Consider the following 22092-nt stretch of genomic DNA (forward strand, 5'->3'; position numbering starts at 1 on the left):
GCACAGGCTAGGGTGTAGACTGCTGGGCCAGCAGGGTAGATGGCACATGTGGCAGAAACTCAGGAGCCTGCAGCCAATTTGAACTGAAGTAAGGTAAAGTCAACAAAGAGCCTGGGCCTGGCCAAGCCTAGAGCATCCAGATCGAGTTAACTACACCACATACTTTATCTACAGAGCCAACAGAAGAGGGACACAAAAACGTAGAAAGGCATTGATTCTTCCTTGTCACTATGAGGTCTTTTGAGCCACACATACTATACAGGCAAGAGCTATCTGAGAAACTGAGCACTTTTAGTATAAGAGAAAATAACTCTACTGTTTGAATTACCTAATTGAATGAAACTTGAATTGGACATTTCATTAACACTTTTTCCCTGATAATAAGCAGGTAGAGGCTAGAGAAAAAGATTAGATTAGTTACAGACAAAATAAAAAATTAAATATTTTCTGGACATCCAAATTATGGTGTAAGTTAAATCATTTATCTCTGATATACATGTTAATTCAAACAAACGAAAACAACTTGTACTCTACCTGTCTGAAGAGGTTAGGGAAGTCATCTGCATTGTTGACTTTTCTGATTCCCTTCCCTCCCCCGCCTTCTGAGGCCTTGATCATTACCGGATATCCAACTTCCTCTGCTGCCTTTAGGAAGAGAAAAATGGAAACAAGGGGGATATGAGTAGGTAAGGAGAAACCTGGCATTTCCTGCCCTTAAAAATGCTATCATTTTGTAGGTCTACATGTAGTAAAATAGAAAGATCTTGAAGATATACTATTAGGTGAAAAAAATAAGTAATAGAAAAATATTTGTAGCATTAGTTTGAACCAATAGAAATTGCCTTTTTTGTAGGTAAAAAATAGTTGAATATTGGCAATTTCTTATGGTTCAATCTAAGACAGCCCCATATCGGTCAAAAACAAAATAAAACGGTATGTTTATATATGATTATGCATGCATTCATGCACCCACATATGTAAGTGCAAAAAAATAAGTCTAGAATAGACACCAGTGGTGATTTATAAAAGGAAGATGGGTAGATATAAACTTTCACTCTTTATTGTATATATTTCTGTAATATTCACATTTCTTATAGTATGTTGGTATTCATGTACTACTCATAATTTTTATTTAAAAACAAGACACAAGTAGTTCACTTAATATAAGCTGATGGTCTCAGTATAGCTTCTGATAACATATAAGTAAGACTTAACAAATCAGAACTCTCACGTATCCAGAAGTTTTTTCTCACTCAACTTTTTGTAAAAGAGAAAAATAACAAGATATCAAAATATTAATAAAATTAGTCAGAAAACTAATTTTCAACATATGTTCTAAATGTGCTTTTCACATTTACAGCATTTTATAATAAGGTGATGATCCTAAAATTTTTCAAAAATTAATTACACATCCATTAAGTAGGGAGCTGGTCAAATCAAGATATACCCACATATTAGAATACAATGCAATTATTAAAAGGAATGAGGTAGTTTTTACAAGTAATAATATGAAAGATGGCCAAATTGTACTGTTAAGGCAAAAAGTAAATTGAGAAAAAGTTAACCAAAATTTTAAAATGAGTCATTCCTTTCTCAAAACATTCCAGTCTTTTAAAGTTTACGTTATAATAATATCCAAAAAATGTGTCACTAGAAAAAGACCATTTCAAATTTTAATTTAAGTCAGTAGATTAGGCATGAAAATCTTGCACTCATAGTCCCATCTCTTCTAAATTTCTCTTAACTCTATCCATTACTATGCTTATAAACAGAGTTAGCATGATGAACTCAATCACTGGGTGATAAGTGATCAAAGAAATGGCCACAAATGGAAAAGAGCTTAAAAAGTAGGGTAGCTCATATGCCATCAGTAAGAAAGAAGGTAGGCCTTTGAAAAATATAGGAAAGCTCTAGGCACAGGTCATCCATTTAAAATATTTTAGAAGAATTTTAATGCCATGAGGAAAGTGCTTATATACAATATTAAGAAGAAAAAAACCTAGGATTTCTCAGTAATATATATAGTAGGACCCTAATTTTATAATTATCACAATAATTATAATTATGGGAGTCTATTAACAAAGATTATCAATATATGAATCTATGAATCAAAAAAGGCTGGAAGAAAATAGATGAATACGTTAATGGGATTTATCTACGGATGGTGGGTTTATGGGTGGTTTTATCATCACATCTTTTCTGGCTTTCTAAAGTTTCTACCAGAAAACTTTATAATTATAATCAGGAAAAAAAATGAATTTTCGTTGATATGTACAATAGTTCCTTACAAACAGCTTCTACTCTTTTGCAAATTAAGCAAATAAAATATTGCATTTGCAATTCAATTAGAAATATTAATTCTCCTTATTAAGGAGATTACAGGATGCTTAACTTGAAATGCAAACAAAAGAGCAAAATTAATGGAACATTCAGTGTTCCTCTTGAATTTATAACATACAAGTCAAACACAAGTACTGTGTTTTTCTAAAATAGTCTCTTTCATCAATCTACCTGGAGGCAAAACTGATCCTTCCAACTAGTTAAAAAGTGAAAAGGGAACAAACTGGAGACAAATATAACAGAAAGAAAAGGTAATGTTGGAGAAAAGATCTTCTTTTGCTTGGGTCCATGTTTCTACACAGATGGACAACAATTAGAGTAACACTTTCAGCCTCTCTCAGCTCCCTCCTTCACTCCTCCCCAAGGGAAAAAAGAGTGAATTATGTGATTGGTCAGTTTGGAAGGAAGAACTAAGCATGCATAGCTCAGCCTCTTCCCCTCTGGGATCAGCCCACTGCACAGATCATATGCTCCTCCTCAGCTCTCGGCCATACAATAAGCTGAATGGTAAAAAGCTGTCTCTGTAGAGGGAAGTCTGTGGTTATCCAGCACCACTAGTAACCAGTGAGAGAGCCTGTTTAACTCTAACGTTCAGTTTACGAATCTGATTTGTTGCTACACACTAAAGCCATTTTCGTCAACATCTCTATTTGTAACAAAGCTGACATTTTGATCTCTATCTGCCTAGCTTCTTGGTTCTGAACTCAAGCATGGGAAAAAAGTGTGCTGTTTGTTGTCACACACCCCTATCCCACCCCTAACCAGCCCACACATGCTAACAGGGTGGAGATGAGAATCAGTACCTCCTTAAAGCTACAATTTAACCACCCAAGAAATGTTCTGTCCAGGTGAGCAGCTTGTTCAAAACAAATTTAAATTATTTTTGTTAAATCTGGGTCACATCCTCACTCTGTAAACTATCTCCTGGTCTTAGGTCAAATTCTCGCTCTGTAAACTATACCTCCTGCTCTTACAACCCTAATGAGTATGTATCATGAACCAGGCTCCAAATCCCTATATTTGTGACTATAATTGGTCACTTGAAAGACATCATTCCCTAGAGTTAGTAACCTACCTTTAGCCCATCATCCACATCCTTCACATAACCTTTTTCATATAATTCCTGGGGAACATTCAAGATACGTTTTGTAAAATCATTTTCCTGCCAGTCCACACGAAGACCTGTAATAGATAACAGTGACTTAAAAGCAGCTATAAGAGCTTCTCTCTTGTCAATTTTCTGCTATACCTTCTTGAAATGCCCTCATCTTTATCCAAAATTGAGGGGACATGGGAGAAAGAAGGATGCCATAAAACCCTGATCAGTTCTTGGAGTTAAAGGTAGTGTTTAGCCACAGCAGAACCTGGCAATTTGGGTTCTTATGCTAGAAAAAGCCAGGAGAGCTAACAGGCAGCAACTTATAAAAATGCAAGGACATACAAGACCAAAAAAAAAAAAAAGCACGTCAAACTTCTCACAGCAACTAGCAGGCAAAATACCTTCCATTTGTGTGTTCAGGGCTGCCCCAGGGCCAGAAGTCTGAGAAATAATTCAATCTTTATGAGCCCTTGGAAATGGAAATGGCAGTTTTATTGGCCTCGGCAGAGCCATGATTCCATGCTCCCTGAATGCCCCTGTACTCAGCCACAAGGGGAATGCTATCATCTCTCCATTCAAACAAGAACGAATTCAACCTTTTATTTTAAGCTGTTTGACCCAGCAGGACTGGAGAGAATATCACAATCCCCCTGGAGAGCCAGAGTAACAAGAGTTCAGATCTGTTCAGCCTCAAGACAACAGTCGTTCCCATTTGGAAGAGGTTTTAGTGAATGTCTGCTCCCCGTGCTTGAGTACTAAAGAAAGGCAAGTTCATATAGTTATCAGCTATGATTCACATGGCACTCTTTAAGGGATTTGTCAAGAATAAATTATTTTTAGAAAAATTTTATCCTCCTTCAGGCCTGGAAGAAAAGTTAACTACAGATCTCATTTTCTGCATCAAGGGCAAATGAGAGGTTGAATGGTACTAAACAGGCAAAGCTAATCATCTTGTGGGCTGACATCAAGAAAATACTGGCAGGCAAACATTGATGGGTGGGCTTTAGGTTTTTCTTAGTGATCCAGGTCACCTCCCAAGCAGGTTCACAGGACTAATTCTGCCTAGGAAGTCCATCTCTATGGAATATTCTAGCTGACCCAGAGTATATCCAAATCTACAGAACAATATGAGTTTTCTCAGAGTTTCTCCAAATTAAGTCTCAAGATCGCTTAAATCATAGTTTAGTATCTGTGTACCTGGTACAAAATTTATATTCCTAAGACATGATAAAATCACAGGTGTATTAATTAAGCCAGGAGATACAAGATACCATTAATCAACCTGGACTCTACTTCTTATCAAGTATCCAAATAAATTTTAAGCAAACCTAAGTTCTAAGTCACAGTCCCAAATATCCCACTGAGCTTTTCTGCTCAAGATACAAACAAGAAATACTTTCTTACCACTGCCACTCCAGGGAAGAGTTGGGATACCTGCAGTTTGAGCCACTATGGAAGATGCAATCTTATCCCCTAAAGCCCACATGGCCTGGCTTGGAGGACCTAAAAACAAAACAAGAAAAGAACTCTGTAATATTTTGGCTACATTTCTGTCACATTTTGTCTTTTATATAATTATTTTTGTATTTGTCTTGTCTCCCCTACATCACATATCATGGAGATACACAAACTTGATTATGGAGATTACTATATCATCTTTCTATCCTTTATAGAACCTAATGCAGCAAGCATTTAGCACACACTGAGAATTCAACATATATAAGTATACACTGAATTAAATTCTTGACAAATATAACTCTGATTTTATCATCCTTCATGATCCAACTTTATCAGATTAATAAAGTCCTTTTTTCTTTTTTTTTTTAGCAATATCCTAAAATAAGGACTATAAAGTTTTGGGATCCAAGTCTGAAATATTACACTCTCCTTGGTCTTGGAGGAACCCAAAAGAGAGAAACAGAGAGAAACACTTTGAGCCATATAACCTCAATTTCTCTCTCTGCTATAGGAGAGCAGAAAAGTCAGAAGAAATAGCTCTCATTCATAGTTATATAACCTATCTGCTTAAATGTGAAGGTGCTGATTTACATTTAAGGGCACACTGCCAAGGAATCCTAAATATTCAGCTATCTTCGCTACATAAAAATAGGTCCTTTCTCCACATGTTTTCTTAAGGTTAGTGGCAAAGTCTTAAAAGCCCACTATTTTGGAAATCAAAGCCTCCTCTATATCTCATGGAAAAGAACCCGGGGACAGAAAACACAATCAACATGTAGAGAGATAAGCAGGGTATAAGAAATGCGGACGGAAAAGAAAAAGAAAGAAATAAAGAGGGTTACTCTGAGAGTTGCTGACTGATAAAAGAAAAAAATAAGAGGCCAGTACACATTAAACAGAAGAAAAGCAGAATATAGAGTCGAATATAGGCAAAATTGACAAGACAGTACATCAGAAAGGCTTACCCATGAAGGCAATGCCATTTTTCAAAAGTAGTTCTGGGAGTTTGGGATTCTCAGAAGCATGACCCCAGCCAGCCCACACTGCCTATAAAGGAACACAATATGATTCATTCTTAAAATTCATACTAAAAAACCCACAATAAACTGTATTACTCTCTACCAAGATTGGCCCTTCTCCATGAGGTACAATAGCTCCACAGCGGCCTAATGCTTAATTCAGCTTCTATGCTTGATTCTTGGCAAACGTTTTACAGAATAACAATAAACAGTCCATTATGGCAAAACTCTGAAGAGGTCAAAACCAAGTAGAAGCTGATATTAAGATCCAGGCAGTCTTGCTGCTCTTTCAGAAACTCAATTCATAGCCTTTCAACTAGACTCTAGAGAGCCTTTTCTAGAAATACTGGTTATCTTTCACAGATTCGATTACTTTGGCCACCCAAACCCAGCTTTATATCTAGTGATTATATGGTCATACAAGTCTCGAGTTTTTTTCTCTTTGGGCTTTAAGATACTTACCCTAAACTTCTTAACACAACGTGACAGAAAAGAAAGAACCTATTTCTATACCACCATATTCTGAGCCAAGAATATTCCATGGGAAGCAGGCAACTTTTACTTACATGGAATGGTTTGAAGGTGAAACGGATAGAGTAAAGAATCTCTGAAAGACCCTTCCAAACCTCGTGTTTGTATGATGTTTACTCTATTCTGACTCATTCCATTCTTTCCATCTTTTCTTTCCCTGTCTGTTATCCCATATAAAGGCATTGATCAATTTTCAACAAAGATGCTTTATATAAAATTAAAAGTTCTTCTCTGGATATCCCCTTGTGTCTAACTGTAATTTGGCTGAATTTTGTTTTAAAGGACACACTGGCATCTCTTACTTGTACTGGGATCCTTTTAGCAATATCAAGAATTAACTCCACATTTGCATAGTTGTTGTTGTTTGGTCCTCCAGGCACTGGGACATAGTGATCTGCCATCTTAATGTATTCTGAAAACACAAGCAAATTAATAGATAAAACATGCTTTATTTTCAGAAATGTAACAGCAGAGGAAAACTACGTAAATGACAGGTATCTTCATAGGTAACCACAGAACAAACTGCATTAATGGGGTGATATCCAAGACCATTTAGTTGGAGGCTCTGACTTGGTTAAGTCACAGGCATTAATATACACTAATCTCATATTTAGGAAGTTCTTATACAAAAACAGCAGTTCTCCAACATTTCACTGTGACCTTTCTGAAGGGTCTTGATGATCCCTTTATCAAGGATGATGTGTCTGTTATTTAGAGACCCACGTACAATTATTCTATTCTAAGAAAAAGTTCTAGTCCTGATACTTTTACCTTTAACTTACGCCGTACTCTGGGAAAGTCTTTTTCCTGGTATAGAGCTGTAACAGAATGGGGAAAGAAGGTAGAATCCGGAGGGTTTGTAGACTGGCTAAACAGGAAAGGTTACTTCTAAGAGTCTACTAAATACTTGAAAAGGGTTTAGCTGGAATGCCTGAGATAATAGGTATTTAAAAGACACTTTAAAAAGACAACTTCTATGACCTATAGCTAGGATATACAACTAGTATGGGGCTTTGGGGAGGAAGAAAAAAAGGAAAATAGGCAACAGATGTTAGCTGAGGAGCAATCTTCCTCACTAAAAAAAAAAAAAGGCAACTTCCTTACATATTATTTACTCAGTATTCCCTTTCAGATTTGTCATCTGATGTCTCTCTTCCTATTCTGGTAATAATTGTAGCAGAGCAGCTACAATGTGAAGGGACCGTACTAAGCACTTTATACATATTGTCTCATTTAATACTCAACAATCCTATACATGACAGGTATTATTAATACCCAGTTTATAGGAAATTATGGCTTGGAGCAGCTAAATAACTTGCTCAATGTTCATCTCCACCATACTGATTAACATTTCTTATACCTTGTTTTTAATTTTTAAAGGTTTTTAAATTCTTCTAAAAATAATTCCACCCAAAGATACAAGGCCCTATAGTTTGCTCAAAACAGAAATAGGTTTATTGTTCTCTTTAATTATAAGAGGGAAAGCATGTTAATTATAAAAATATTTAGATAATATATCAGGATGTAATAACACTATTTTTGAAAAGTCAAAATCACCCATTGTCCCACCACTCAGAGATAATCAGTTCATGCTTTGATATACTACAAACCATAAATTGTTAACCAATTTAACAATATATTGTAGATATCTTCCCATATTATGACATAGAGATATATTTAATATTTAACATATATGCTCAATATTTTAATAGATGTCTAATGTTTCTATAGTCCATAGTTCATTTAACCACTAACTTATTGATGGACATATAGGTCATGAATAATTTGGAAAATATTAAAATAACATAATGATGAATATCCTTGTGCTGCTATCCAATTACATCCTCAGGATATGTTCCTAAAAGAAATAAAGTTATTGGGTCAAAGGGTATATACGCTTTCAAAGATTAAACCACTTTAGACCCTCACTAGCAACATGGGTACCAAATTGCCTATACTCTCACCCATATTAGGTGTTATCAATCTTTTAAATTTTACCAGTCTTATAAATTTTTAAAAATCCCAATTTAACTATTGTTTTGGTTTGCATTTCTTTGATTATCCTTGGTATGAATCTCTTTTTATATGTTTATTGTTCCTTTTTAATTCTTCTTTTATGGACTACTTTTTTGTGTTCTTTGTTCACTGTGTGTTGAAGGGTATCTTCTTCTAATATTACAGGTAGAAATTCTTTGCTGCTAATATGTTTTGCCAGATTATCATTTGTCTGTAACTTTTTCTGTTTCTTTTTTTATTTTCTAAATAGAAATTTTTATTTTTATGTAGTCAAATCATCTAACTTTTCTACTGTGGTTTAGTCTTTTCTGCAGTTCAGTGGCCCTAGATGTAGAAAAAAGTTACTTTAATTGCTGACCTACATCCTACACACACACACACACAGTACTGCTACCACCAACCAACAACAGTTTGGCGTTCTATACCAATCAATCTTCTATTATCATTATTGTAGACACTAAAGAAAAGAGAAGCCCTGGCAAGTAGAAAAAGAAAGATTATCCTAATTATTTGGCTTGTATTTCTCCATCATCTCCTAGTTCCCACAGTTCCCATAACTACCACCCGAGATGCTATTCTAGAGCATATTCACAAATAAATTAGAAAATGTCCCTCAAAAGAGAATACTCAATTCTTTACTATGGATTTCACTAATCATCCACCTCTCCAACTGTTCCAACAACTATCATGGAATAAAAACATGCAACTGATCAACTATTACCATCCTCATCATCCCTTAACCTGTCAATTTTGCCTATCCCTCTCCAGTCTCAGAGGATGAAGCCCTCTCCTCATGTTAATAACCAACTCTTCTATCTAAGCCTCCTTTTCCATCATCTTTCAAATTGTAAAAATAATTAGTATTTTAAACTGGATTACAGTGATGATTGCACAGCAGTACAAATTTACTAAAATTCATAGAACTGTACACTTTTAAAAGGGTGACTTTTATTGTATATAAATTATATTCAACAGTTACCAAAAATAATTAACATAATAGAAAGGTTAAAAAAAACGAAAAAGGAAAAATCATCCGTAATACTAATTCCTTAATTCAATGCCAGTGGTACTGTAATTCTTCTAGAGTTCTATTTTTTTTTTTTTTTGAGGAAGATTAGCCCTGAGCTAACTGCTGCCAATCCTCCTCTTTTTGCTGAGGAAGACTGGCCCTGAACTAACATCCATGCCCATCTTCCTCTACTTGTTTTTATATGTGGGACGCCTACCTCAGCATGGCTTGCCAAGCAGTGCCATGTCCGTACCCGTGATCCAAACCGGCAAACCCTGGGCTGCTGAAGCGGAATGTGCAAACTTAACCGCTGCGCCACTGGGTCAGCCCCTAGGGTTCTATTTTTTAAATAAAGAAACTGTGAAATTATATAAACTCTGTCAAAAAGTTGGAAAAAGCAGAAACAAAAACAGAAATAAAAACACTCCAGAATTCCACCCCCAGAAATAACCAGTACTGCTGTTTTGGTATATGTCATTACATCTTTTTATTTCTATGACTATACACAATGTACTTTTTTTCTATTATTATATCATGCTATCAATCTCCTCATAACCAACTTTTTTCTTAGCATTTGTGATAGATAGACAGTAATGTGTCTGTCCCCATGCCCCAGTCTCCAGGTGTCCATACCTTATTTAACCCCTCCCCTTGGGTATAGGCAGGATCTATGACTTGCTTCTAGCCAAGAAAATATGGCAAGATGAAGAGACGTCATTTCCATGATAACACTGTCTAAGAGTGTAACTGATCTTACTTGCTGGCTTTGAGGTAGCAGACAGTCATTCTGGGATGCCTCATGTTACAAGGAGCCAAGGGTGACCTCTAACCAACAACCAGCTAAACAGGCCCTCATTCTCACAGCCCACAAAAAAACGAATGCTGCCAAGAACCATGTGAGCAAAAGTGGATGCATCCCTCGTCGATCCTCAGATGAGACTGCAGCCCCAGCTGACAAATGACTGCAGCCTTCTGAACCCTGAAGCAGAAGACTCAGCTAAGCCATGCCCTGACCTACAAAAGTATAAGATAATAAATGTCTGTTGCTAAGTTTGTGGTAATACTGTTATACAGTAAAAGATAAATAATATAACAAAATTTGTCAGAACACATTCTCATACAAATACATGCTATTCCACAAAACTTTTTTAATGGCTGCATGGTATTTCATGGAATTGGTATAGCACTAATCCACTAATGTTGGATGTTCAGTTACTCCCAGTTTCTTACTGTTTTAAATAACACTGCAATGAATATCCTTGTATGAATATATTTGCCCCATTACTGATTTTTATTTCTCACAATAAATAGCAGGAAATAGAATTTCTTGGTCTAAAGATATGTAAATTGTTGTCCACTTGTGCTGTTGATCCCATTCTTCCTTCTCGTCTAGGTCTCTCGTGTACCTCAACTCTTCTCCCTTCTTTGGCTCCTTCTTCTCCAACTATAAACATTGCCAAGTCTTTTTCATTCTAAAAAATAAAAGTCCTCCCTTGACCCTGAATTTCTCTTTAATTTACTGCCTTTTCTTCTTCCCTTCTCAGCCAAAATTCTTAAGACACTTGTCCACATTTGCTATCTGCATGTCACTTCCTATTCATTCTTTAACATTGTATATTAGTCTGCATACTCATATTGTTCCACTGAGACTATTTTTGCAAAGGTTACCATTGGTTTCCTAATTGCTGGACAGGTTGCTAGTCTATTTTATTGGATTTCTGACACATTTGACCCTTCCTTATTGATATTCTCTCTTCTCTTTGCTTCTCTTTTTTGTTTTTTCTATCTCTCTGATAATTTCTTCTCAGCATTGTTTATGAGTTATATTCCTGAGTCTATCCCTAAATTTTAGTCTTCCATAAAATTTCATCCTTAGCTCTCTTCTCTTCATTTTCTATCTGTTCTTTCAGGGAGTAGAGTTAACTATCACCTATTTGCTGATAATGCACACTCTTAATCTCCAGCTCTCATTATTTCTAAGTTCTGGAAGGATAAATTCAATTTTTTGCGAGATTTATAGGACCTGCTTGTACCACATGTACCTCAAACCTAATCTGTCTCTCTCCAAAAAAAACTTGCTCTTCTTGCTATATTATCAATTATTTTGCCCTAGTTGATGGTACTAGCATCTGCCTAGTCAATCAAATTAGATTAAATTAGATTAAAGCAATCGTTAACTCTTCCCTCAATCACTAAATCTTGCCAAGTCTACCTCCTAAAGCTCTCAAAACCACCCCTTTTTAGTCTGTTCTCAGCCTCATCATATCCTCTAGTATTGCCTTCCACAAATGGATCTTCCTAGATGCTACCTGAATCATCCATCTAATTGTTTTTTTAAAAAGTATCTATCTTTTTGAGACATACTGAAACATTTACAGATGAAATAATATGATATCTAAGATTTGCTTAAGAAATTGTGTGGGGAGGAGGTGAAACATAGATGAAACAGGATTGGCCATGAGTTGATAATTATTGATGCTGGATGATAGGTAGATGGGAAAGATTCATTATATTCTTCTATTTTTGAAACAACAACAACTAATCCATTTAAAATGCAAATCCTTTAATGTACCACACACACACACATACATTCCTAAAAGGATAAAGTTTATGCTCTTAAGGATGAAAAACAAGGTCCTCCTTGACAAATACTAGATCACATCTTGTACTTGAATAAGCCACCTATAGTTTCCAGAAAACCACTGTGTCACACCTTCATACATCTGCATATACTGTTCCTTTTGCCTCAAACACCCTTGTCTTCCCCCAATTGCTTCACTCTAACTCATTGTTAGCTAGGCATAATCTCTTTCAGAAAACTTTCTCTTAATCCTGCCCCCGCGGAGTTAAGAAGTCTCATCTCTGAGTTCTCACAGTACCCTGTGTGTATTTCTATTATAGCACACGCCTCATTGCTTTCTCAGAGCAAGATCACATCTTATTTAACTATAGGTCTCCATGTACAGTAAGTGAATGAATAAATGAATTAATAGGAATATCAAGTAGAAATAGATGGGAAAATCATGCAAGGTAGTTTCCATGTATTATAGACAATTTCATCTTTATAACTAACGAGTGAAATAGACATTATGATCTTCCTTATATGGATACAAAAACTGTGGCTCAGAGATGTTAAAGGGTCAAACTAAGTGATTTCATATAATGACATCTGCTTTCCAACAAATTGGTACCTTCTCCATTTCTAAATAAGATAACATAATAACGCTTACTCCTTAGGAATAGTCTTAACATCATTATCTCAATATGGAGAGAACATATACAGACCAAAACAGGTTTAAAAAGATAGTTCTTGGGGCCGTCTCTGTGGCCGAGTGGTTAAGTTCGAGCGCTCCACTGCAGCAGCCCAGGGTTCAGATCCTGGGCGCGGACATGGCACCGCTCGTCAGGCCACGTTGAGGCGGCTCCCACATCCCACAACTAGAAGGACATGCAACTAAGATATACAACTGTGTACAGGGGGTGTTTGGGGAGATAAAGCAGGAAGAAAAAAAAAAAGAAAAAGAAAAAAGATTGGCAACAGTTGTTAGCCCAGGTGCCAATCCATAAAAAAAAAAAAAAGATAGCTCTTTATTTATTTATTTTAAGATTGGCCCTGAGCTAACATCTGTTGCCAATATTTTTTTTTCTCCTTCTTCTCCCCAAAGCCCCCCAGTACATAATCGTACATTCTAGTGGTAGGTCCTTCTAGTTCTGCTTTGTGGGACACTACCTCAGCACAGCTTGATGAGCGGTGCTAGGTCCACACCCAGGATCTGAAGCAGCAAAATCCTGGGCCACCAAAGTGCAGCGCAGGAACTTAACCACTTAACCGCTTGGCCATGGGGCTGGCTCCAAAAGATAGCTCTTTAAAGAGCTAATGTTATCTGTACTCTACCTTAGAGATTATACTTTAGTGATAAAAAGTATGGAGAGGAAAGACTAGCCACAACTCCTCAGCTATAACAATAGTCTTTATCTACAACTCTCAGATGGAGGACCATCTGAGTAGAGAGAATAGGCAGAAGAGCTTGCAGAGTGAAACCCACTTGGGTCCCAAGAGGTCTGTCCCTCAGGAGAAGGGGAAAAAAGAATCTTAACCCTAAGATTCTCTAAAATGTAATGTAGCCCATAAGAGAAATAGTATTTCCTTCCAAACCATTCCACTTACACATCCTAAAGTATGTGGCTTAGCCAATACATGACACCGAAAAAGCATATACCTGCAAACCCAAATCAATACTTCGGTTAAATTTCTCCCTATTTTTATTTAGGACACAGGAGTCTGTATTGAGGTTGAGGTTAAACATAGTACCATCACCTGTACATGCTTATTATTGACACTGTTTAAAAGAGAAATCCTTGGGTTTGGAAATCCCCATCATTCAACATTCTCCTACTTAAAGGCTGTGCTATTCAATGTTTTATGCTCCAGGGTGACACTTGACTTTTTTTTTTTTGAGGGATATTAGCCCTGAGCTGACATCTGCTACCAATCCTCCTCTTTTTGCTGAGGAAGACTGGCCCTGAGCTAACATCTGTGCCCATCTTCCTCTTGTTTTTTATATGTGGGACACCTACCACAGCATGGCTTGCCAAGCGGTGCCCTGTCTGCACCTGGGATGCGAACCAGCGAACCCCAGGCCGCCGGAGCGTAACGTGCGAACTTAACAGCTGCGCCACTGGGCTGACCCCAAGGGTGATGATTTCTTACTGCTAAAAACTCACCTGCGTTGGCTTTAAGGTCTTCAGGTGTGACCATGACAACAAATCGGATTGCACGTTCATTTCGAAACATCTCATAAGACCACCGACGGATAGATCGCATGCATTTCACTGCTGCAATGCCATTGTTGGCAATAAGAACCTGGGAGAGTGAGCAAATGGGAATTAGAGAGAAAGGTAGAAAAGGCAGGCAATGACGGAGGAAAAGAGATGACATGATTTTTGCAGATCTTTCTCTGAAAAGCCAGATTTTCAACTAGGAATTTGTATTGCTGGTCTAGGCAGTTAGGAATCAGATCCACGGGATCAAGGGATGTTTTAAAATGTTAGCTAAGCAAATACTTTAATACATGCCAGCTATAATTTACTCCTTTCTAATTTCATTTCTGGAAGGGAAAAATCACAATGACTTAAATCTTGTGAGTTTGTGAATTATTCTACCATACCTATTTCTAGAGAACAGAAGACGACAAACTTCAGAGGGATGATGTATTATCAAATAAGGAATGGGGCAAGACTAAACAGTGTAGTGTCATGCACTATTCTCTGTTGTAATAAAACAAGGCACAGAGGCTTGAACATGTTAGAAGAATGCTGGCATGAACCACCACCTCTCTCCGAAGTGCTAAACCCCAAATGCCTCAGAATTATAGAGACTGCCTTAGAAGCAATGGTCACAAAAGAAAAAGACTAGAAGAATCAATGATACTGAGACTTCTCTGAAAACAAATCTTTCATCTCCTTACCTGTCCTGCAGTCACGACCCCAAGCATAACATGGGCTCAGAGACACATAATCTATCTTTACTGAAAGACTAACAGAAGGACACCACTGAAGCAATACTTTTAGGAGTGGGACTATAGGTCCCCATCCTTTAATCTTTTAATCACTGTAAGCTATTTCAACCAAGTCATCCTCTCAGCTCTGACATGGTTTACATAAAAGTGACACAGAATTACTTAAAACATTTCAAAATACCTGTAATCTTTTTTAAGTATTTCATGTGGTATATTTCCTCTAAACATCTCAAATACCTGGGAGAAGCCAGTAAATCACAGTGTATCAAACTGTTTAAGCCTTCTGTTATGAAACTCTCTACTCCCTTAGCTCTAAATCCAATGCTATGACATATTATCTCCTCACCACTAGCCTAGAAGCAAATCCATTTCTCATACCCTCTCATATCAGTGCAGCCCAACCCTGTAAAACCAAAAGATCTTTTAAAAAGAACTTTATGAGCACTGCTTCATCCTCTTAATTAGCTATGATTAAATTATCAGTGGAAAATACATATTACAGAAAATAGCGAAATTATTTAATAGGACGCTAGGGGAGCAGAAAGGATAATTACGGAGGAAGAGGCAAAGTCTCTGAAGATCTAAATATCAGTTTTGAGCAAATCTAGACAACAAATCTAAGCATTGAATCTCATGTACTTTTGAAAAGATAATTTAGCAAGTTATAACTTACCTTCTCAATCACTTTATTCCCCCCAAAACGAGTAACGAATTCTGCTGGAGAAGCTACAGTGAAATCTCGCTGTGAGTCTATTTTCTTCCGGTCTCGACCTTGCTTTACGATGTGTAAGCCAGACATGCTGGACCTATAAAAATAGAGAAACCGTGAAAGTCTATAGATAGGATTTCTTCATACCATCTATCTCCCCTGGAGACCTGCTTTTCACTACCATACTTATAAAGCCCTTCCAACTGTACCCTTGTGAAGATTACGAGCTCACAAACCACATACTTTTATAGGAGAGAGAAAAGAAAAGGTCTTTGGTTGTGGAAATTAAAGAAAAAAATAAGTGTCCCTGAATAATAAAAAATAATATTAAGATTTACCAACAGACGTCTCACAAAGAGATAGGCAAAAGAATGAAATTAGATGGTATAAATAATAGACTCAGAGAAACTGTTAAAACTAAAAAAAAAACAAGGCTGTTTCTAGATCATGAGTCTGGCATACAGATGACTTTCACCTCTGTATCTCTAGCCTCTATCATTCTTATAAACTATAAACTCACATTTTTAACTGCCTACTAAAAGTTCTACTTGTGCATCCCAGAAGCGCTTCAAAATCAACAACTCCAAAACCAGATTCTTTACAAGGCAGCATAATACACCATATTTCATCAATTTTAAGATGCCCCTCTTTTTTTTTTAACTCTTTAAAATATCTGAAATTGCTATGTATCTTACAACTCACAGGGTGCTCTATTTAATTGGCAGTATTTTTTTTTCTCAGTGGTACATACAATAATGGTGCCTCTAGCAATGAACAGTGTTTGAGATTAGATGCATACAGTAGTAGAAACAACATAGGCCTGGGTTAAAATTCCAGATCTGTCGACTTAATACCTCCTCCAATGGGCTTTAGCAAGGAATTTAACTTTACTCAGCTTCAGTTTTCTCTTTGTAAAATAAATCATAGTAGTCACTGTTCTAGTTATTTACCTATTGTGTCTCAGCTCCAAGCCCACCCTTTTACTCTGCGACATAAGACTGCAATATGTTTAGTTTTGCCAATGGGAAGGCAGAAGGGGTAAGAAAAGAAACTTCCTTCTTGTCTTCCAGCTTTTATAGCATTGCTCCACAGTAATAGAGAGTTAATTTCAGCCTCTAGCATCTTTCGACACTCCCAGGAAGAGCCTGACGCTTTCCCCTAGAGGTACCAGGAGGCACCACGCAAAAAACAAGGGGATCAAGTATGAAGACAGACTAGATGCCAAAATCTTCGTCTCTCACCTAGCTTTTCTCAGAGAGCTATTAGAGAATGTTGTCTTCCCAAAGATGGAGTAAACCAAGAAAAAGGAGGACAAGGAAAGCAAGAAACAGAGGATCCATCACAGAAGAGAAGGGAATTCCCTAAATGATTGTTCAAATCAGAGGAGAGACTGCTCTAGAAGGGATGCCTCCTTGAAAAAAATGGACCTATCACTTGTCGTATTTAACCACAGAAAAACAAAACTTTGTGTGTGTGTATTATATATAAATATATATATGTTTTGTTAATTTATGTATAGATACATATGTTTGTTTTATATATATAAAACCATAAAACAATGTTACATATAAAAATGGTTTACATATGCACATATAAAACAATTATTTTTTATTATACATATAAAATATCTCAGTTGCTTTTTACCTATGTAACTCTCAGCAGAAATTTTGCTTGGTTTTCTCCCAAAAAGGTGAAAAAAGTCAAGTGAAAAGGAAAAGGAAAGGATGATTGTTCTAAAGACTAATTTTACTAACTTGGTGTTTTCTGTTTTTGCCTATGTCCAGTTTAATTTTCCAGTAACATTTTTCAAATAAAAACTCTAGATTGCAAAAACAAGCAAACAAAAAAGATAATGGAGGAACCCTTCATGACTGCTATCAAGCAAATCATTCAGGTCTTTTATGTTAATCCTCTGCTGGAAAGGCAGAGACCTGCAAGAGGCTTGAAGGCGGCCAAGAAGGCCTGATTTATCTCCTCCTTAGCCTGAGTTCCAACAGTAGGAAGAAGAAAGATTCCAGGATAAGAAAGCTTGGCCCCCTCAATAACTCCAGTCTGGTTGCCCACTGTCACATGCCAGGACGATGGCAGCAGGCAACCTTTCCTGGCCCCAGAGACACATCCTAAAAAAGTTTTCTCAAAACTATCTTCCACAGGATGCTACATACTACACAGAATTGATATCTTCCTTCACAATAATTGAAGTAAATTTCACTCTTGAAAAACCAGCCAAATCCAGTGAGCAACTCTGGCACAGACTGAGTGAGATCCTTAACACAATTAATAGTACAGCAAGGTCTGCGCACGGGTGCTTGTTTTACAATATCACACATGGTCTCAGCTAACTTTGGCTCAAATTCTGAATGTAAAATAAAAGTTTAGAAATACAGGAGCAAATATGAGAGTGTTTATTCATTTCCTTAAAAAAAAAGCTTCTTATAGATACAGAAAAATCATCAAATCTCCCATAAATTCCAGTGCTTGGCTGTTAACGCTTTACTGATTTTTAATGGTATATATTGCCCAAATATGGCACCTAAAACTTACCTTTGAAGCATGTAATATTTCATCTCCTTATTTTCCTCTGCAGAACCCTCCATATCAAGATGGCAAAGGAATGGAAGCTTTTTCTTCAGATTTCAGCCTTGTAAACACAAGCCGCCGTTCGTCCTCCTATCTGTTGTAGGTGCTTAAAACCCAGGAGTACGAAAGATACTGTGCCTTCTGACTACTTGGTCCTGCTTCAGTCAGACTAGAGTATTCCTGATGGCTTCAAACTACAGTCTTTTTGTCTTTGTCCCCAATTTCCATATTTTCCCACCTTTCCTTCTTTTTTCTATTTTCCCCCTACACTTGGCTCACACACAGAATTAGCTGATTTCCCAAAGAGACTGACAGAAGGGGAGAAATATAAAAGCCTGTATATCTATATCTTAGCAGCTCTGTGTTAGCTGCAGCAGACACATTTCAACAATCACTTTCTTGGGACAGTCACCAGAGAAAAGCTCCACAGCTTCTCCTGATTGCCAGGGCATATAACAGGGAGGGCCTGGGGCAAAAAGAAGACAAAGTTTACAAGGACAACTAAACCAACAAAATAATGGGGTCACAAAATCCAGAGGAAGGACAGCATAGACTAAGTAGGCAATTTCTGAGATCCAATGAAAACAAATAATACTGACTATCAGGCTGCAAGAGGGAGAAAAGCAGGTCAGGCAGTAAACGGACCAAGTAGAAAACACAAAACTTGCCACTACTAAGGGACTTTGAATAAAATGGGAGCCACAATTCTAATTTTCAGGCCAAAGTAGTGATATACACATACAAAAACCTTTTTTAAAACAATAAAATCTAAGATTTCAGTCACTAAAACTTGAGAACAAAAATGGAGCTGGTACAAATAGGATACAGAGAAGATGTGGATAAAATCCTTGAAAGGAAAAGGGACCCAAACAAATATTTTAGACTCAGAGGTCTAACTGAGTGTGCACAGGGAAGAAAAATCCTGCCTAGAAAGGCTACTGGGACACATCTATCGCTGTGAAAGCAAATTTGCCACAGAGGGACAGATGGCTTAAATAAATGCTAGCTGAATGTTATACAGTATCATAGTTCTGCTTTAGCTTTTAATTAAGGAAATGCTCATGATATTGCTCCCTTGTAATTGGAGGAAAGACTCTAACAGCTAGATCTATAGAATCACAACTTCCTGAGATGAGTCCTCGGGAACGGTATAATTCCCCAGAGTCATAGCTAACCTGACTCATGCACCATACAAAAATTCTTTCCCACCAAAATGCTGAATAGAAATAGTCAATAATTTGATAAAACTATGCTGAGGACCTATTAACTTTCCAGAAAAAGCACCAAAACAGAAGTACACAAATGACCTGTAGCACAGATAGAAGATGAATGATCAAACAGAAGATAAATGATTAAAGCAAACAAACCTCGATCTTAGGATACTCAGGTGACCCAAGTTGAAAAGACTCAATCAGGCCACTCAACATGACCACCAGCCATAATAAAAAATCTAAGTCCTGGGTCATTTTCTGGTCTGTACCACTCTGTGTCATTCCTTCCATACTATGCCAATGTCTGACAAAGTTAGTCAAATATACTTTTTCCCTTAAAGAACCAAACTGACGCAGAGGAGCCCTCCTATCTTTATGTCTCTTCAGAACAACATGTCTCAAAAATAGAGCACTGAGGCCTTTGTTCAGAAGAATTACAGTGACCACAGATGTAGAAGCAACTCAATTTCACACACATTTAAGTGTCTCCAGACATAGACAGTTCCCAAAAGAGAATCACTCTCTGCCTTTGTTATATAAGTTCAACATTCAAACACCAAATAAAGCACTGAGTGTAGAATAAAGCAGGCTATTTTGCTTTCAATCGTATCAGAAAAATACACTAAAGAGGCACACTCAGTAATCGAGTTTGTGCTTCCTATCACCAACAGGATATTTCTAAAACAACCAAACACTAACACAGCACACCTAGATCCAAAAACAAAGCAAGAGTTTCTAATCTTTTATGGATGCTGCTCACAATCCTTCTGTAATATTAGAACACAAGAAATAAAAAGCCACATTTATTCCTCTAAATTCAAAGCATCCTCATTTTAATCTACCATAAATAGTGAGTGTCCAAAGTAGACCCATACCTGGCACAAAATCCAACTAGAAGCCCACACTGATCCCAGCATTGTAACATGCCAAGCACCAAGGATGACGGAGCAGTTTATCCGGCAGACAGTGATGCATTAGCTGGCTTGATTGCAGTGCAGTCTGAGTTAAACTGCAGCACACACTGTGAGAGGCTGTTTTACACTGAGACTTTTCCAAGCAGAGAAATCTTGGATCAAGGATGCACCTCTTGAAAACCAACCCACCACATATTCAAGGTTTAGTTGTGGACTCTAAATTCTGTTCCACTGATATATATGCCTATATATGCCTATCCTTGCAGCAATGCCACACAGCCTTGATAATCACGGCTTTATAGTAGGTTTTTTCAAATCAGGTAGTCTAAATCTTCCAACTTTGCTCTCCTTTTCCAAAACTGTTTTGTCTAGTCTAGGTCCTTTGGGTTTCCATGTAAATTTTTGGATCAGCTTGTCAAATTCTAGAAAGAAAAAAAAAGCCTGCCGGAATTTTGATATGGGCTGTGAATTTACAGATTAATTTAGGGAAAATCAACATCTCAACAATATTGAGTTTTCCAATCCCTGAACACGGACTCTCTCTCCATTTATTTAGATCTTTAATTTCTTCTTTAATTTCTCTCAGGAATGTTCTATAATTTTTAATGCACAAGGCTTACACCTTTTTTGCTAAATTTTTTCCTAAGTCTTTTAGTCTTTTTGATGCTATTATGAATGAAACTATTTTAGTCTCATTTTTTGCTTGTTCATTGCTAGCTAGTATATAGAAATGCAACTGATTTTTGATCTTGTATGGATCTTATAGCCTGTGACCTTGCTAAACTCATTTAAAAATATTTTTAACAACTTTATTGAGATATAATTCACATATCCATATATTTCAGCCATTTAAAGTGTATAATTCAATGGTTTTTACTGTATTCACATAGTTGTGAACCATCATCACAATCAATTTTACAACATTTTCATTATCCCAAAATGAGGTATCCCAGTAGCAGTCACTTCCTACTTCCGAGTCCCTCCCCGGTCCTAGGCAACAACTAATCTACCTTCTCTCTTTAAAGATTTGCCTATTCTGGATATTTCATATAAATGGAATCATATAACATGTGGTCTTTTGTGATTTGCTTCTTTTCACTCAGCAAAATGTTTTCAATGTTGTAGCATATATCCGTACTTCATTTCTTTTTATGGTCAAATAATTTTCCAGTGTATGGACATACCACATTTTGTTTATCCATTTATCAATTGATGGATATTGGGTTGTTTTGACTTTGTCACTACTATGACTAACGCTGGTAAGGACATTCATGTACAAGTTTTTATGTGCACATATGTTTTCGTTTCTCATGGGCATATAACTAGAAGTGAAATTCTTGGATCATATGGTAAATGTTTAGTTTTATAAGAAATTTCCAAATTATCTTCCAGAATGGCTGTATCATTTTAGATTCCCATCAACTATGTACAAATGATTCAATTTTTCCACATTCTTGCAAACATTTGGTGTTGTCATTAGTTTTTATTTTAGACACTCTGATAGATGTGTAGTAATGCCTCATTGTTGTTTTAATGTGCACTTTCCTAATAGCTAATGATGTTAAACATCTTTTCACATCCTTATTTGCCATCTGTATATCCTCTTTGATGACATTTGCTTCTTTTTTCTCTCTCTCTCCTTACTGAGAATTTTATTTATTGATTCATTGTCATTGTACTTTAAAAA

General features: G+C 36.7%; 1 protein-coding gene across 17 annotated transcripts in view; it reads right to left on the bottom strand.

Annotated features, from left to right (window-relative positions):
• The window catches only part of ACACA (acetyl-CoA carboxylase alpha), a 280736-nt gene that overhangs the window by 161504 nt on the left and 97140 nt on the right, over positions 1-22092 (bottom strand). For 15 of the 17 annotated variants that reach the window (XM_070562412.1, XM_070562410.1, XM_070562418.1 and 12 more), the window contains 7 exons: positions 15665-15797; positions 14198-14336; positions 6750-6859; positions 5863-5944; positions 4844-4942; positions 3416-3522; positions 535-645 (listed from right to left, as the gene is read on the bottom strand). In XM_070562412.1, the coding sequence (XP_070418513.1) occupies positions 535-645; positions 3416-3522; positions 4844-4942; positions 5863-5944; positions 6750-6859; positions 14198-14336; positions 15665-15797 (781 nt within the window). Of the gene's footprint in view, positions 1-534; positions 646-3415; positions 3523-4843; positions 4943-5862; positions 5945-6749; positions 6860-14197; positions 14337-15664; positions 15798-18244; positions 20259-20366; positions 20505-22092 lie in introns of those variants that run through there. The other 2 variants (XM_070562422.1, XM_008534582.2) reach the window with 2 other exon arrangements.

The sequence above is a fragment of the Equus przewalskii genome, chromosome 10 (assembly GCF_037783145.1).
Source record: "Equus przewalskii isolate Varuska chromosome 10, EquPr2, whole genome shotgun sequence".
Classification (NCBI taxonomy): domain Eukaryota; kingdom Metazoa; phylum Chordata; class Mammalia; order Perissodactyla; family Equidae; genus Equus; species Equus przewalskii.